The 19,690-nt window shown below is 36.4% G+C and overlaps 1 protein-coding gene across 1 annotated transcript in view; it reads right to left on the bottom strand.

Annotated features, from left to right (window-relative positions):
• The window catches only part of LOC126353847 (eukaryotic translation initiation factor 3 subunit A), a 21,624-nt gene extending 1,934 nt beyond the window's left edge, over positions 1-19,690 (bottom strand). Inside the window, exon 1 of the mRNA XM_050003002.1 lies at positions 19,546-19,690. Within this exon, the coding sequence (XP_049858959.1) occupies positions 19,546-19,690 (145 nt within the window). The remainder of the gene's footprint in view (positions 1-19,545) is intronic.

The following is a 19,690-nucleotide window of genomic DNA, read 5'->3' as shown; positions in this document are numbered from 1 at the left end:
TCTGAAACCACAATCCATCATTGTAAGCTATATTCCAATAAAGTGAGTATTTTATCTACACTGCACATTTAATAACGGACAGCAAACATTAGGGCCAGCCTCATTTAAAATCCTGTAAATGTCAATTTCCTTTTCGAGAAAACAAAAGGTAAATAACAATCATGTGGATAAGATAATGTACAATCATGCACTCTTGGAATTTCAGTAAATAACATCTCTAAATAGAGGACAATATCCTGGGCAATCTGCTCCCCCTGCCCCCAACTTACACACACACATATGTAAATACAGACAAATCGCTCTATGTACAAATCCCCAGGATACAATAATTCAAACAACAACAAACAAAAAAAAAGTGTTAAAGGGGCAAAAATGTACCTCACTGTTATAGAACATGTATTGTCTCTCATAGTCGGCACAGACATTTTTTCCCCCACCGATCAAACTTGCCACACAAAAAGTTCTTAGACCGAGAAAACAGATATTGGATGGGAAAGGATGATGGGCTTGTCTTACTATAATATGGATAATGTAATGTGTAAAAGAAATCTCTTAAATGAGCAACTCACTAAACAGAAGTGATACAACAAGTGAGAGAAAATTACCAGAGCCAAATAAGTAGTAGAATAAAAAAATGAAGCAATAATGTAATTTTTCCAGTAACACTGCAAAGCTGCTGCATTCCACGACGTTAGGGCAAAATATATGACTAAGGAACTAGCTACTGCAAGTAGTTGTCCATTTAGATAAGCTGTAAATGTCATTATCAGACCCCACATTTAAATATAGCAACTTCACTTGGCATACCATAGCCAAATATTTCATAATTTTTTTAGCACACACAATACAAGATTAATATTTTATATATTCACGTCTCGCAAAAACATTTCAACACATCCAAATCCCACGTATGTTCACAAATGGGAACAGAAATTGCAGTTGTATGAACCAAAATTGTCACATTTTAAATAAACAATAGAATCCCCTCAAACATATAACTTTAATGCTGAAAAATTCCTGCTTTTCGAAGTTGATAACTTCACTACATGAGAGATGGGAGTGGTGGAAAGGGGGGGGGGGGACGCAAGCTCAGATGAACAGTGATGAGATTGGAAATCTCTCCTGAAAAAGTGTTTGATCACATGTTGATGCAGTACACTAGTAGAGCTGGCCTGTAGTACTAGTGTTACAACTCTGCTCCCCCGAAATAAAAATTCTCAACTGGATCAAACAACCCTAAATCATGCTAAGTCAATCTTATGTAAATATGCATGCCTCTGTACCTGTAATTCACAAGCCATCGTGTGGTGTCCAGGTACCAGTATTGTTTCCTCCTCCTCTGTTCTATTAACAAATTGTGCACAGGAAGATTTGCTATTGGTGAACTTCAATACAGGAGTAATAAATTGTTTGACTCTTCTTACAAACAAATTAATCAGTGAACCTCTTAACACCTGACCAAGTGAGATGACAGTGGCGACACACTGGATTTATATTCATGAAGACAACTGTTCAAATCTCCATATGGTCGTCCAGATATAGGTTGTCTATGATTTCCCTGTATCACTTTATGTAAGTTTTAAGATGGGTCCCTAAAGGACACAAGCAACTTCCCATTTCAAGCTGATGTTCCATCTACAGAGGGCATCATAATTAATGGCATAAACAGATACTGTTGAAAGCACACAATACTAGAAGCAAAAGTGTCTCAGTAAACAAGAGGGTCAAAAATGCATACCTTAAGAGCTACAAGCAATTTTTCCATCTTGGATGGAAACAAATCTCTTCAACTGCAAGTTCTTTGCTTTCAATATTTATAGATGTGGTAGTATGGACAATAATAAGAAAGAAACATCCAGCAAATATTTGCACTAAAATGCATACCTTAAAAGTTACAAGTACTTGATCATTAGAACAGTTGTTTTTCAAAGCAACAAAGATGAAAAATTGCTCGTAGCTCTTAAGATATGCATTTTCAACCCTATGTTTGCCGAGACTTTTTTTGCTTCTAGTATTGAGAACTTTCAACTGTATGTGTTTACGCCATAATTATGATACACCCTGTATAACGGTGCTAAGCCATAATCTTCATTCTTCCATGTTCATGCAGAAAGTGCCACTTCAGTTCGTAAGAATATCAATAATGGCCTTCAACTCACTAAACAAACCCTTAATCAATAAAATAAATCAATTATTCTTTGCACATGCATCACCTTATTAATCCTACCTCATAAGAGAGAGTGACAAGCTGTATTCAATACTCTGCCTTACAGCAAGTAGATAATTTGGTCTTAAACCATTATCAGTGTACTTATCTACACTGAAGAAAAGGCAGCTCCCCATCCAAAACACATTTTTATTATGTTGCCTTAAATACAGCAGTTGTAAAAGCGACATCAGTATTTAATTGTGCAGATATTTTAAATTTTGTAGAATCCTACATTCAAATCATCTTGGCAGTCTTCACCCACTGCCATGTACTTTGTCTTTATGTATATTTTCATGCCCCATTTTGAGAATAATTCACACAGTTTCCTGAATGTGTAACATGGGTCATCAGGAAGAGCAAAGAAAACGGTGTGTATTCTGCAGGGATTCCCATTCCACGACACTTTTTCTTCCAATTTTGCAAATCTTTTTCCAAGCACAATTGGTGCTAATGAATGTCATCATCTTAAGACTCTTATTTATGGAGAAGTCTTAGGAAATTTTGTTACCTGCTTCAACCATATAGTTGCGAACTCTCATGCAAGCTTCTTATTGCCTGGACATACTTATTCCAAACAATGAAGTTCTGCACTGGTACCCAAAACTTACTTAGTGGGACTGTATCATGTACCTTCTGTAGAGGAATAAAAGTTAAGTGAACTAATTCCCCTTTCTAGCCTCATTTCAATGAGGTATTTAAGAGTAAAAATACAATCTGCACACAAGCTTCGAATCTGAGTACATTTTGCTCTTCTGACGTGTTTGCGCTTTCATTTTACACTTCATTACTTTACTGTACAGTTGGGCTATTCATCAAATAGTAGTAATTCATCTGTAATTTGTACAATCTTTTGTTTCCTTTATTAAATATGGATGAAATAATTGCTCTCTTCCATTCATTTGGCAGTTAAACAACATTTCAGCATCTATTAAATATTTCTGCCAGAATTTCTAAAACAATACACTATATGGAGATTACTATCAGCAGAGGACTGAAAACTGTAACAGATTCTCTACTTCAATAGTCAAGACTGAAGATGGATTCAATGAGAGCTACAAAAATGCTATACATAAACTGATAAAATCACTTCAAAGGCAATTTCAATTTACCACTTATTGATAAAGTAATGCATTTGTAGAAGCTGACAGGTATATTTCTATCAAATCTGTGACCAAACTACTGGAAAATCATCTTGAATTAGTTGTGAAAATCTCATGACTTACAATATGGAAAATTTCTACCTAGTTCGGTTCAAGGACTTAGTTATGGTGACAAATTTGGAGAAGATACCCACAGATTTTTAAAAATTAAGTAGCTATTAAAATAGTATTGAAGAACTGCAAAAACAGTAACATTTGTGCTATGGGTTCAAAAGATATCAGATTTTGCAAAAACATATTAAAAAACTATCTGCAAAAACCCAACACCACCTTAATGTTTTACTCATACAATATCGGTCATGAGAAAATCGCTTGCTCAGTTGTTCATGTTCAAATTGCTGTTAAAGAAGTTGGTAGCAAAACAACAACTTGGTTTTTTAAATCCTATTTAACGGATTTCTTTCACTGACACTAATGTTACTCAATTTGGTTATAACATATTTAGGAAGGTGGGAAACATACAAACATGCTTCTGTGAATCTGTAAATACCTAAAACCTTTGTGCAGAGGCACAGCAATGAGATCCCCAAATTGGTTTCAGAGTTGACTGAACACCATAACAGAGCTGACAGTTTACATAATATAAGGCTGTCCAGTAAGCAGCTGACCATAGTGGTGGAAGAGAGAAAAAACTTACATTTCCAAGACAACGAAGCCAATCTGTACTAATAGAAACTTATGTCTAACACCAGCTGCAAAAAATCTAAATACCATGTCCAAATGTGTTCAACTCAGTACTATACAGCTCCTCTGTGGAGATCAAGATGGATTTCAAAAGTGATAACAGTTGAAACATACGTTTCTTGTGTTCATGAGAGTTTGAAGACTATGTTAATGACATCCATGTTACACATTTTTGTATTCGCTATGCACTAGTATATAATGAATACAGTACGTACTTAAAAATAAACAACCCATGACTCAACTGATGATGCTTCACATTACCTAAAATATGGTGTACAGAAGAATGCTTAAGATTAGATGCGTAGATTGGATAATTAATCAAGATGATCTAAATTAAACTAGGAAGAAAAATATGATGGGCACAACTTTACTAAAAGATATCACCAGTTGATGACACATCCTGAGGCATCAAGGAAAAGTTAAGTTTTTAGTAAAGAAGTGAGCAGATTAAAATTATTGGGGAGGTCAAAGCTTGACAACAGTAATCAGCAGGCTGTGACAGTTAAATACGGTATTATGACCTTCCGAACAATTCAAAAATGTAGCTATTGTGTTAATCTTGACAGCGAAAGGACAGATTTATCAGTAGCACAGAAAGAAATTTTGACGAGACAATTTTCACATAAGAGCAATGACACCAATGTCCACCACCAAACAGCAGGCAGACCATCAGGTCACTTTGGAAAGCAGTGGAACAAATTAAAAATGTCTTTCAATTAAAAGTTCACTCCTACAAAATTGGCCTCAAATTACTATGCTGCCTATGTTCTAGGCTACTCGTAACCATATGCTCAGTAAAATATTTACAAGCAGAGCTACTTTACAGTAACCATAAAGACAATTCATTGAAACAAAATTTTTTACTGTTTAAGGAGTAAATGGCTGCAACCAGGAAATGATTCATATAAACATTGCAAAGAGGAATAATAACACAATGGCGCATTTAAACTGCACATGAAGTATCAATTCAAAATTTAATATATTATGTTCCTCCATCATTAAAATTAGGTTATGTTTACTTAAAATGGACTATTAACAGTTTACTGGCAAATTAGTGACATGCAAGTGTACTCAAAGTGAAAGCATTTTTCTTTTTGAATATTTATGGTCTGAGAACATACATACACCAGTCTCAAGAAGTTAAAGAAGTATCATAATAGAAAATACAGAACTTGGTGGTGGTGGTCATGGTGAAGAAAATAATGAAAAATCAAGAGAAGGAAAAAGAAACAGGGTAATGGACTATAAATATAGCAAAAATTTAACATTCTGCCCTGCAAACCAATATATACCAATTAAGACCTATTACTTACACAATGCTTCATTAAGTTTCTTCCAAGATGAATAAGTAACCAGATAAGCAACCACTATTTTACTCTCACTTAGCTGAGCTACCAAAGGTATTTCTAAATCTTCCCCAACATGTTAGGTAGCAGCTTTCTTGTATAACTGTTGTGGGGTTCAATTTCCTTCATTTCTTTACTTCTTTTTTCCCCACACAAAGCAACTAAGTTAAAGTTAGTAGATCATTCAGATTTCAACCCCATATATCTGCCATCAACTACACAAGGCATGATTTTTCATGTACACTAAATACAAGTTGTGGCGTAAAATTACATGTATTTAGATCCACATTGTGTAAGAAACTTCACCCAATTTTCCTGACAGTTCATCAGTATCAACTGTGTACTCTTCTAGGGAGAAAAAACTGAGAAAATCAAGTGAAACATAGGGAGGAGGGGGGAAGGGAAGGGGGGGGGGATAATCATGCAGAATGTTTTCCCTAAGAAATCTGGTGTTCTCCCTCTTCCTTTGGTCAAGTCTCTTGGCACTGACCAAACAACACCATCAGAAAAATGTTCCTGTCTGCACACAGAAGATGTGAATATGTTCCTCTTTAAAAAAGACTGACGGAAAAGAGGGGAAACCATCTGTCTCACTCTTTATTCTGCCCTCCAACCGAAAAGTTTGCTTGCAAACATATTCACAGAAGATTCTAAATTCCTTTACCCTGTCTCTCTTTACACCCCAATGTCTCTTTTTCCCACTGATTTACAGTACAGCCCAATCCACTGTCTCCTCTCTCTCACACCAACTCCTTTCATCTTTCTATCCCACTGCCAGTGTCTTCACCATACCTCAGAAGCTCAAAAATTCTGGGTGCCCAAACTATTTTTTTCACTTATGTCCATGTGTTTAACATTTCGGTCCCAAACACACCCTCCCCCTATGCCCAAGTCTTAAAGCACATAGGTCTGGGAGAATACAGACCGCCCCCCCCCCCCCTCCCTCCAAGCTAATGTATGGTCTCCATTAATTTGAATTTTTCATTTCCACTGTCTCCTCTTTTGCTCTCACTGCTTCTGTGTCCATCCATCTCCCTTTCCCTTTTGCTGCCATTTTTTCTTCCTCACATCACCGTCTCCTTTCTCTTTTCCTCCCACTCGCACTATCCTTCCATCTTCACTGTCTACAACCACAAAAAAAGTTTATGTTAGCATGCCATAATTTTCGGTGAGGAAGTATGAATTAGGACTGAGGCAGCTGGTTCCCATTTTTCCTATCAGTCTTTTCAATAGGAATGTATTCACCTCTTTTGTGCTCCAACAGGAGCATTTTTCTGCTTATATAAAGAGAATATCAGTCAGCAAAGTTACAGATTTAAGCCTAGTTTACACAACGACACTAGATTGCAGGCGACTGCACTACCGGCTACTGTGCATGTGCGCCGCTCATTTGCGCAACTCGTTGAAACTAAACACTTTCGGCGTGTTCCAACTTTGGCAACACTAGTTGCACGAGTTTTGCGGTTGTGTGTTGGTAGAGCGTAGGCACCTGTGCTTTGCATAGGTATTTGTGGGATTTCAGTGATGCCGATTACAAAAATAAGCAACATGTTGCTGCTACTCAGACCTTCAATGCGATCATAACAAAAAATAGTTTGACAGTATCTGAGGTGCAGGACAAAATTTATTGAATTAGGAGCACATATACAACTGAATTAAGAAAAATATAAGTAAATGTAATACTATCTGTGGAAATGCTCTCGCCTACAAGACTAAAATCCCATTGTTTGAGTTGGCAGACTTTTTTTTAAGGAATATTGTTGACAAAGCTACACAAATCAAGAAGCTGCATCTTTTATTCAATATTCATCTATTTGAAACGTCGCAGCAATGCTCCCCATTCACATATGTTTGAATTTTGAAATATTGCCGCTGTAGAGATTTATCTTCAAGAGAGTAGTTTTCAAACCATTCTCTTCTTAATGCAACGTGCTTTGAATAATTACTGCTGTTTATGTTAATAATTATTACTGTTAATGTTAGTAATTATTGATGTTAAAGAATATGCGCCATCACCACTAAAACAGCATCTTATCAAGTGTTCTTGATTGTAATGCACACAATGTGATATGTAATTTAAGTTCTGGCGACAGTGCTTCATGTATTACATATCTTTATTCTGTATCGCATAATTAACTCTATTTAGAAGAAATGTGAACAGTTCTGGTGACATTCTGAGATAATTAAAAGAACTTCTTGGGTCTTCCATTATAAATTATATCAGCAACCGAACTGACGTCTTTTCTTCATCCAGTCACAATTCAAAGCAACTTTCTTATTTTTTTCTTATGCAGCGATTCCTCACAACAAGCTTTTAACTGCATCACAACTGGTGTGACGTTCGGCTGCCAAAAATTTCATTTCAGACACAACTCAGGAACCCACAAAACGACGAAACCGAAGTGTATACTGGTTTTGCCGTGTCTATGATCAAATAAGAAACCATTTGTGTACAACTCATTCCGCGCAACGAGTGGCGCAACCCAATGTCATCGTGCAAACTAGGCTTTACGTACTTTCACATATGAACAACAAATAAGTGTGCATAATATAAGATTAAAACAAAATTGTTTGCTTTATACTTTTTTCTGGATACTTTGTTCATCAAAAACACCCAGATTATGTTTTTTATGTTGTTAGAAACATTTTAGTAAATTTTCAGTCTTTACAGTTTTACATAATGTTTCACAGTCAATGTAAGTTTTTCAGGCATATTAAGACCGTTTTTTGTCCATTTTTCTTGCTGCAGTACAGCTTTGGTTGTACAGTGTTTGTACAGGTGTGAAGTTCCCATTATGCAGAGAAAGTGGTGGAAAAAAAAAAAAACGTTGATTAATAACAGTCTAGTGACCTCAGAACCCTTGTGATGACCCTAGAACCATTGCCATGTGTTCACTATTTGAGTTAACACTATATTTACACCTCAGACCAGATATTACTTGCATAAGTACAGTAACTTTGAACCTCTGGATCTCTGTAACATACAATATCAAAACAGATAAAATCATCTTATGCATATACGGTAAAAATTTCAATGATTTGCCATTAATAGGCATCATAGACATGGTCATATCCACAATCAGTACTTTTAACATGCATGCTGAAAATCAAAGTTTTCTGTGTGTAACTTGACAACCGACACAGATTTTTGAAAACTGGGGAAAAAGTGTTTCTAGATCAATAATCTACAGAATGTACACTTAAAATCTGAGGCATTTGCTACGACTAGTTATTTTGATACTTGCAACCTAAGGTGCAAAAACAACTAAAAACCAGTTTTTGCAGTTTTCTGCATACAATAACTCTGAACCTCAGGGTCTCAGTAACGAGTAGGGGTGGGGGTGGGGTGGGAGTGGGGGAACTAAGTCCACTGAGAATATCATCTTAAAAAAAAAAAAATCACGTTTCCTCAGGAATCACCCAATAACAAATGGCGTTGATCAAGCCACTTAAGAATCACTCTACACCATCATAATACAAAGGAACCAATTGATTTGCTCAATTTGCCTGGGGCTAGAAGCAGTGTGCAGCATTTAAATTACAACCCTTTACAAGCAGTGTGCAGCATTTAAATTACAATCCTTTACTGTGTGATAGCTACAGTACGCCAGTTCGTTCAGAAGATACACAAATGGTTGCTACGCAAAAGGTATAACCAAAAGATTTTACCCCTTACATCTTTGAGCAATAGACAAAAATCTCATTTTCATGCTCATGTTAATATGAACTAGTAGAAAACAAAATATTTCCTGCATTTATTAAGTGAATATACTTATCAAGATTTCACGCAAAAACAAGAGATCAATGACAGAAAACAATACACCAACAGTGACAAAATATATGACAACTATTACATCAGTAAAAATTCTCCAGTTATAAGGTATTCATTACAGTCAATGAAATCTACAAAGAAAAGTAAAAGCACAACGGTTCCTATAGCTGTACTCGATTTAGAAATAACATGCAAGTTAAGAACTAACCTGGTATGATTACATATCTGTGCAGTTACCAGGATTGTTAAAATATGTAAAACCTTACAAGTTTTGATATTACTGCTATATATCACTACTGAAGTCATTGTAGCCTCATAACATGTTCAATTGTGCCTCTTTTTGTATACACATGAAATAAGGTCTGCCATGGGCAACAGTTAAAGTTCCTCCATCTAGATCTATGACTTATCTACACAATATTAGGGACACTATTTTTTGTATGCTGCAGTGCACCTGCCCCTATACCATTGTTGTTTGTTTCAACAATGAAAAACAAAGTTGGATACTTTTTGAACAACCCCTGTATCTATTTTTCCATCCTTTCTGATCCTGGCTTTCAACTGACACTTATGAAGTTAAAAATATATTTGTTTTAATTTTTTTTTACATTTCTAATTATATCTCCTTTTTAAATAATTTATTCATGAGTGTTCATTTCAACTATTGGTTTTAGTTCCCAATTAGTAATGCTTCTTTTCGAGACAACATACACACAATGGTACATTACAATTTTTACATTGGTTTCTTGCTTCCCAGAGCACTTTGTTTTGTGGAAACAACATGTTAGTGCATTAGCAAACTTTACTTTTAATGTTCATTCACAATACCATCTGAAAAATGGTATTCGGTAAATCTTAAAGATGGAGCGTCTGTCTGCCGGCTTTGCTGTATTCTGTTCCATATTTTACTAAAATATCCCTAATGGAAAATAGGTGAAACTCAACAAGTGCCTTTTTTTCACTGTAACTGACCTTTGTCAAGCATTAGCTTTTAAAATTCACTAATCCAGAAAACAAACGAAAGTTTCATAAATCATTTCACTCACTTCCACACAGTAGTATGTCACAACAGTAAACTTTAGTTTTAAACTACAGTACACTGAGATTTATTGACTTTTTCACCAGAATTGCTTCCCTGCTTCTCTCTTGTAATATCACAGATTAACAATCAAAGTCACATAACAATCTCAGCTTCTCCTCACTTCAGTCACCTCTGTAGTTTTGTTCTCCTCACTTCAGTTACCTCTGCAGTTTTGTTATGTTGCACCTGTTGTATGAACAGTGGTGCTTACGGCTGTTCTACAGTTGTGAAGTCAGAGTTCCAGGTCTGGAAAGGAATACCATTGTGGAGATGTCACTGCTCAAAATATGGTCTCTTAAGTGTTATCACATAGCCACTACTGAGCGAGCTGGCACAGCAGTTAGCACACTGGACTTGCATTCGAGAGGATGATGGTTCAAACCCAAGTCCGGCCATCCTGATTTAGGTTTTCCATGATTTTCCTAAATCGCGTCAGGCAAATGCCGGAATGGTTCCTTTGAAAGGGCATGGCTCACTTCCTTCCCCATCCTTCCCTATCTGACAGCACCGATGACCTCACTGCTTGGTCCACTTTCGTCAAAACAAAGCCTCTGTTATGAACTAAATGTGCTGTGAAACTTTGTACAAACTTTTATCAACAAAATTCCTAATTTTAAATAAACTGTCACCACCTGTGACACCACACCTGCTACTGAAGTGTAGCTATTTTCGAAAGTAAAATAAAATGGCATCGGGACATTATTTTGATGAAAACTGGAGTTGTCAGGCTATAAGTATGGACCAATAATTGTTTTCAACTTTTTACTTTGACCCATTACAAGATAAATAGCAACAAAACAAAGTTCTTCAAATCCAGTATCATTCTGCCTTGACAATCAAGAATGCATAGATTCACAAGTATACTCCTTTGTGTATACACAAAATCAACGTGTTTTGTCTGCCACAAAATGTAATAGGCTTTCTGACAGAGTATTATAAAAAAATATACAATGCTCAAGTCATTAACAAGATGACATTTGCGCCCTGAAACCAACTCATCAAATGCATGTTTTAATGACTGGAAATTTATCTGTTTCCAATCAAAAGTGACACTAAGGTTTGCACTGTTCCAAAGTGTTTTGCTATCATATTCCGATTCATCCGATTCTGAACATCTGCCAACGTCATATTTTGTAGAAGTGTCAAACTAGTGTGCTGTTACCAGGTGATGTATATGGCTGAGTACAATTATTTTGAGCTTCTGCTGAAGACTCAACATTGCTACAATGTAAGACCAGTCATAAATACTATCACTGCTAATATCTCCATCATCTTTCAATCCACACAAATGCGGTAACGCGACAGTTACCTCACTGAAAATGTTAAGTTCATACTGAGAAAAACCACAGAATGCCTAGTCAAAATCTAGAATAAGAGTCCACAGTAACAAACATAAATGCACGTGAACCATGTAGCTGAAACACTGAAAATCTAAGGGAAAGAACAATAAGGAAATTATTCTCTGCTTGTTGACACGTATGGAACCTGCAGGTTCCTGTGACTCAGCAGGCTTAAACTTGTCCTCAGCAGTCAGGAGGCAGATGGAATGGGACATGTAAAAACCAACCCACAGATCACACACAAAATGCATCCACAGCACTGGGAATCAGCAAAGTATGGCAAGTTGTCCACAGAAGTCAAAGTGTTAACAATATTCCTTGGCAGATGGATGATTGCCAAGAACAGGCCCCTGGTTTCCACAATATTGCACTAAAATTTTGGAAGAAAGATATAATTTATAGTTGTGCGAGTCCCACCTTCAGTCTACACACTTGAGTAAAATCAACTCAAAGTTTAAGATAAAGTAGAAAATTTCCTACATTCAAAGTATGCCTTTGTTTCAATGTGAACTTTATTATTTCTTTAGTTCCAACATTATAAAACACATTACCACATCTGAAGATAATTGCAAATACCTCTCCTACTGCACTTAGCTCCATAGTCTATATAATTTGTCACAAGAACAATTACACTATTCAGCTCCTTTACAGGCTTCATGCTCACTGACATTCTTTCCACTCTTTCAATAGCAACATTTCAGCAAAAGTCAACCCTCTCCTGAAAAAGAACATTTTTCCTGTACAAAACGTTCTTTCTTTGTATAGGTAATCCCAAGGCATTCTGAGTTGCACACATTGCCAGTAATGCATACTCTCCAACTTATTTCTTAAATTTAATTTAGTCATGCCTTGATCATATGCAACAGCACCTTGTACCATATTATAAACTCTTTATCAGCAAACCTAAAGTTCCACTATCACATCCAACCATTTGGAAGCTGGTGGTAAAAATAATTGTCACTAATAATGGGTCATTCCATGTCAGTTCAACCAGGGGCTCCAGCTAAGTCTCAGATTTGACAAAGTCAGTACCCTAATTCTACCATGTGTGGAACACTCATGTACGAAGTATTAGTTTCCCCTGCCAATTAGTTCCAGAATTATGACTTGTGAGAGAAGGTGGCATGACCCAGAAATTGCAACTCGCATCTGGCAATCTACCTTCAGACCCAACTTCAGGTCTTAATAACCTTGGAACTATTCCATACAGTCCTGTGAAATTTTTACAACCCAGTAACATCCACTTAGAGAACACACACTATGAATCAAAATGGCAACAAACATATTTCTGAGGGAAGATAAAAAAGTTCCAAAGTGTGATTAAAAAAATGTAATACGTTAAAAGGTACATTTTCTAGGTGCCCTCTATTCCAAATGTAATTTACTCAAAAAGGGTATAATTTTTTTGTGGTAAGCTTAATGTGGCCAAAACACAAACAGAACTCATCATGCCCATATCAGTCACAAAAACTGAGTTACATGCACACAAACATTTGAAAAATTACCTGAAAAACATGGATTTTCAAAGTGTGGTAGCACAAAAGGGACAAGAGTTATCCAAGCCAAATTTCACACATTGCATAAGTAGACCATAATGATATATATCTCAAATTTCAGCATGTTATTGCAAGACATTTGTGTACAATGGAAGTTGACAGAGGTATTTGGTGATGTGGCCATTGAACCACAACACAATTTTGTAAAAACATTGTAAACTGTTCTGCCTCTTCTTATCCTCTCCCACAACTGTTTAATCACTAAGCAACAATGTACAGACAGATTAACACAACCTATCATTAATGTTTACTGCACCTTAACAGCTAAAAACCAGTCAATTGTGCTTTGAACAAAAGTTCTCCCACACTTTAGCTACTGTACTCTCAACATTGAGCAGCAAATTGTACTGTCTTCCTGACACTGTGATAGGAACTGGAAATGTCATATGAATATGTTCAAAAGGAATCCAACAATTGTATGCCAAATGTGGTCAATGAAATGATCTTGCTGGTGCCATGAAGTTCACAAATACATCACCTTCTGCTTCACAGCACTCTGCAACACATCCTAAGTACCATTTGTCATCCTAAACAGCAATAACATAGCAACCTGGTTGAATGTTGCTGCTTTTGCTTCTGAATCCTGAGTCAGACACATTGTGAAGACACATGTTGTGCATGAACCTATAGTTATGACTGGACAGTCTGGTCACCTGCACATTGTCAGAGTTCTCTGGAGAGAAGTGATGATGGCTCCTTGTGCCTGCAACAGTTTTAACGTGTTCTAGTCTGCTTTTTAGCCACTCTTTGATTTCACCTCATCTTTGGAAACATAGAATGATTGTATGCGAGATATATTTTTCTGTACCCAGGTAAATAACTGAAGAGGTGTTAGAATGTGACCTTCTGCAGGGTGTAGCAGACTAGCTCAAAATGCCATGCGCTTAATGGTCGCATTAATACCATCACATACATTTTTACCATGACTTCTTGTGAAAAAATTACATTCTGCATGAATCTGAAAATCATGGTAATGCATGCATAAATTTTTGAGATTTTTATGGTTTTTGTACTGACTAGCTGCCCCATCACTGAAGTATTTCTAAAATGTATGTAAGGCAGCTTGTTTTTCACATATGCCATGACAGTGTGAATGTGGGCATGAACTGCAATGGCATCATGAATTAAACAGTCACTAAAAAACGCACAGGTTCATGACAGCCACATCAATTGAGTCATCTCTATAGTAAATCTCAAATGGCTGGAAAGTTGCTTGACTTTTGTCCCAATGATATCCTTGGATGGCATCTTGACCTATAAATTCATAGGTTTCAGAAAAGTCTAGTATTTACTATAATTTCTTATTGTTTCAAATTATCCTTACAAAACTGTAGATATGCTGATTGTGCTGTTGCTGTGAAGCTGTGTGTGGTCAGTTTGTCCGGTTTTTGACAACACATTTCAACAAAATCTTCCACTGTACTTTGCTTTGTTTCAAGACTTGTGAGATCCATGTGTGCCCTTTGTTTATAAGAAACAAGTTCACCGTCATCCATAAGGAGTTCACCATACAGTTTGTTATTCAAGTGTTCTGCAAGATTTGCTTTACCAGGACACTTTTCACACCTGTGTATCATGCACTGGTAGGAACTGATGTCACACACTAACAGCTTCATTGCACCTTTGTAATCCAGACCAGAAGCCTTTATAGCAGCAATCAGCAGCTTAGCATTTTGATGGGTCTCACATATACAAACATTGTGTGTGCCCCTTGCACTTACAGGCACAACCCATTTTGGCCGAAGATTGAAAAAAAGACTATAAACCTACTTTGGCACTGGGATACTTTTCCTTGAATTCTACATACAGTTATATTATGTTGCATAGCAACAGTTTTTTTTTTCTTCATCTGTACACGTACATTTCCCAGTTTTACCGTTACATAGTCTTTTTTCCAGGCATTATTCGGTTGTAGTCATTATTTTCATAAAACTTTGACACTAGCACCTTTATTTCTGAACTCAATTGCTTACCATGAGCCTGCTGAAGTTGTGGAAGCACTCCTTGGGTTGCTTTTATTTTCCTAGCTTCCTTTTCCATGTATGTAGAAACACTGAATTCTTTTGCAGTGTAGTCAATAGACCAGCTAGATGGTGCAAGGGAAGGAATAGCCACTTTTCTTCTGGCATGTGGATATGACATTTTTTCCTTTCAAATCGTGCACAATTTTGTCCAAATCAGAGCATTTCTGGCATGATTTCTGTTCCTTTGGAGCACATAGTTCTTCCTCTTCCACTGTTAGTGTGTCAGTTATTTTGTCTATTAATTCCATTTGAGCTATTTGTGGTTTTGTTCTACCACAGCTGGACCTGTCTCTTCCCAACTTTGTGTGTCATGGGAGACAAACCAAGAGAAGTCTCTGAAGTATTTAACTGCTCATCCACTTTGGTTGTAGGTGGCTGATACTCTTCGTCACTGTCTTGTAAGTTATCAGAATATTCTTCATTTTTTTAGCACTGTAACACACCTGGAACATAACTTTTGTCCTGGTTTAAAGTTAAGTCCCGTGCACTGATTCACTTTCAATACTGATTTTATATCGATTTCTCTGTGGCTACACTTCACTGTCTTCTTATGAATCCGAAATGGATCAAAACAACTTTTTCTTAGGAAAGAATACTTACCCAGAAACACTTTCATATGATGATAAACACTAAAGTTTCCTGGAACTGTACTACTTCTGCCCACAGGGTGTATCCCGGCTCTCCATAGCAACATATCTTGGTCCAATTCATCCAGATCATATAGTACTAAGCGAATGCCACACTTTGTTCCATATGTTGTTATTTTTTATGACATTCAGATGCCTGTGCTCTATCAAAACTGCTACTTGTTTGAACAAATGCACCACTAGTACACTCTTCTGCCTCCATACTGACTTTCCACAACAGTACTTACCAGTCTGAACTAAAATCATGAGTACCCTGAAATTGTTGCTTGTTTCCTTTGTTGTTCCTGCCTAACAATGACCCATTATGTCCTTGAAAACTACCATTGTTTAACTTTCTGTTGCCTGATGGTTCCCAACCATTGCTGCAGGTTTATCTGAAACAATCTGTCTGCATCATCACTATTATTTGGTAAATCATGTTAAAAGAAACAACCAAATACATCTGTATCAACTTTTACTATACACAAATGGCTTGCAATAACGAGTTGAAATTTTGCCACATACTATATTATGGTCTACTTACACAGTGTTTGAAATTTAGCTTAGATATCACTTGTCCCTTTTGTGCTACCACACTTCGAAAATCGATGTTTTTCAGGTAATTTTTCAAATTTTTGTATTTTCATGTGCATGTAACTCAGTTTGTGTGACTGATATGGGAAAGATGAGTTCTGTGTGTGTTTAGGCCACATCAAGCTTACCACAAAAAATTATGCCCTTTTTGAGTGAATTATATTTGGCATAGAGGGCACCTACAATATGTACCTTTTAACGTATTACATTTTTTAAATCACATTTCGGAATTTTTTATTTTCCTCAGAAATATGTTATTGATTCATAGTGTGTGTTCTCTATGTGGATGTTACTTGGTTGTAAAAATTTCACTGGACTGTGTGGAATAGTTCCAACATTATTAAGACCTGAAGTTGGGTCTGAAGGTAGCTTGCCAGATGCGAGTTGCGAATTCCGGGTCGCGCCACCTTCTTTCAAAAGCCTTAATTCTGAACTAATTGGCAGGGGAACTTAAAATTTTGTACACGAGTGTTCCACACTTGGTAGCATTGGTGTGCTAAATTTCAGCCAAATCAGCTGGAACATTTTCTCAAATTGGTTGAATTGATATGGAACGAACCCAGATGTTTACCTCAGAGGTTGAAAAACAAATCCAACCACCACCACTAAGACACAGATGTCTAAGCCTCTAGCAAGACATTCCACCACAAGACCACAAAATCCAATAAGTGGAACTCATTACATACCACAAATGCTGAACAATGCCACACATTTTACCACACCATTAGAGGATATGAAGTACATTATGGCCTCAGAGTTAATACAAATGTTCTTTTTCTTACCTTTACATCCAACTATCTCTCCAGTCAAGGTTGTTCATGTCCTTTTGGACTATTCCTGAACAAAAACTTACGTTTTTGATTACAAAATCAAGAAGTTACCTAATTTTAAGGTAAGTTATTGAAACTCTTGTTGAGATATTTTAAGGACTACACAGAAAAAAAAACTTGTTAGTATATATTTAAGGTCCTTTCACTTGGTTCCCAAAAATGTGTATCTCATAATTATCACTTTTTTGTACATGAAAGCTTTATCCACTTACAAAACAAACACAATGCTTTGCTCCTAGATCTGGAAAATTTGTGAACTTTCCACGATGAGACCCATATAACATTTAGAATCTGAGGATGATGATACTATGTATATACTAAATAGTTACGTCAAAGACAACTGGACTTATGTATTCTGTACTGGCAGTAAATGAGTAACTTTGTTACACATTAGACTTTTTTCTTACAGCATTGGATCCATTGCGCAGTTTGTGAACTGCAAGCCACTGGGAGTAAAAGTGCACTTAACAGGCTCAGCTGCAGTTAGTAACTATTTGTGTAGTGAAAGGTAGGAAGTGAACATAACAAATCATGCATCAGATGGTTAGACAAGATGGCAGAACCAATGAATATATACCAATATATACAAAAACCAGTAGCCAACTTTATAATCAACAACAGCAAGATCAAGAATCATCAATCTCGCACTGTCCACGGTTCAAATGGCTCTGAGCACTATGGGACTTAACATCTTAGGTTGTAAGTCCCCTAGAACTTAGAACTACTTAAACCTAACTAGTAAAAAAGTAGTACATTTTATCAGATGTATCCTGTACTGCTGTGCCAAATAGTTGAACGGTGAATAAATGAGTAAATAATTTATATTAAGGTACAATGGCCTACAGTAGAAAGAAGTTAATAATTAAAGTTGCAAAGTATACACTTCTAATTCTGTTAATACTAATGAATATTTGCAAAATTGCATGTATAATCAGATTGTTTTCTTTACTATTTTCCACACACACACACACACACACACACACACACACACACACACACACACTTTTGCTTGCAGCCTCTCTGATGAGAGAGAATTTAGTTTTTAATTTCAGGATTTAGAGTGACTCTGCATGTTGAATGAAATCTGCAGAAGTAAAACTATATCCAGAAATCACATTTCTCTGCAGCATACTTCACCTCCATATAAAAGATTGTGTGTTAAAATGCATAGACGGCAGAAATGGTTTCTAATAAGGTGATTCCAACTGTGTTATTACATCCATCAGAAACTATTTTATATGTGATCGATAAATCAAAGTTCTGCACATGCACAAACTGATTCTGCAAAACTTTTTGGAAATGAATGCCAAAACATGTACTACAACAAAATTGAACTTCCAGAACTTTGTTGTAAGAATCAATCTGGATAACATAAAATTGGACTGCATAAAAGGCGTTCAACAGTTGATTCATCACCAACGCTGTGAAAAGAAAATTCAAGTTCTTTTACTTGCACTTCCCATCTGGCGCCACACGTACAAAACGGCCCAATTGAGGAGTGATTGATGGCTAAATGAATTCCACTTACAAAGTAGGCAAATTAACGCAAGCCAAAAATCGAAAAACATAAGGAAGAAATTTGAACTAGTGCAAACGTTAAGACCCTGTGACAATCAGAAATCGCGTGACATCATTACTATATTTTACTGCAATTGGGCTACTCGTCACCATACACATATCTTCAAAACGACTGGTGTAGCACACTTAATAGTCATGCGACACGAAGTTCATTACATTTAGGAGCTGTTTGCTTAATATGTTATGTTTAGTCTAACGTATTTTTTTTTTGTGTCTGAAAACATAATACAACTTCATAGGCCTCAATTAAGCCACTAAGAAGAAACACAATGTTGGAATGCCGGAACCTCTTTGAAAGCTGCAGATTTACTCCAAGTCACTAGCGATAATTTAAACAATTCTAAAAACGAGTAAACGACGCAAAATACACAACAAAGTACCTAAACTTTCTTCCCGCACTGGAACACGGCGGTTCACTACCAATGCATTTACGTTCTACCGACTAAGTTGGATAGAGGGTACACTGCAGTTAAGTAAGGCTTAAATAACCAAAATAAAGAAAAAAAACTTATCGTCATTAAACGGTTCTTGCTATCATGTTATCCAAATAATCTTTCCAGCAATATGAAGCAAGGTGCTGATCAATAGTACTCCCTGTTATTACAAATGAATTGTTCATGCAATTTAATTGTTTACTGTAGCACATATCAACCAGGGGAAAGCGTAAAAACACCGGAGATCATTACCTAAGAATCAGTTAACGCCTTTCCTACTTTTAACTTAGGAAATACTCCTAAATTCCTACCTCTTTCTACTCGGGTAAAATGGCCGAAAACCAAGGATGTTACACCAAAGACTGCGTTCTGCGAACTATGAATTGAACACACGACTTCAACTTTTAAGTTCCGTAATAATGCGAAGCTGTATATGTTGCCAAAATATTGAAACAT

The sequence above is a fragment of the Schistocerca gregaria genome, chromosome 3, assembly GCF_023897955.1.
Source record: "Schistocerca gregaria isolate iqSchGreg1 chromosome 3, iqSchGreg1.2, whole genome shotgun sequence".
NCBI classification, from domain to species: Eukaryota; Metazoa; Arthropoda; class Insecta; order Orthoptera; family Acrididae; genus Schistocerca; species Schistocerca gregaria.
The sequence above is the reverse complement of the archived record's forward strand: the minus strand, read 5'-3'. Positions and strand labels throughout refer to the sequence as shown.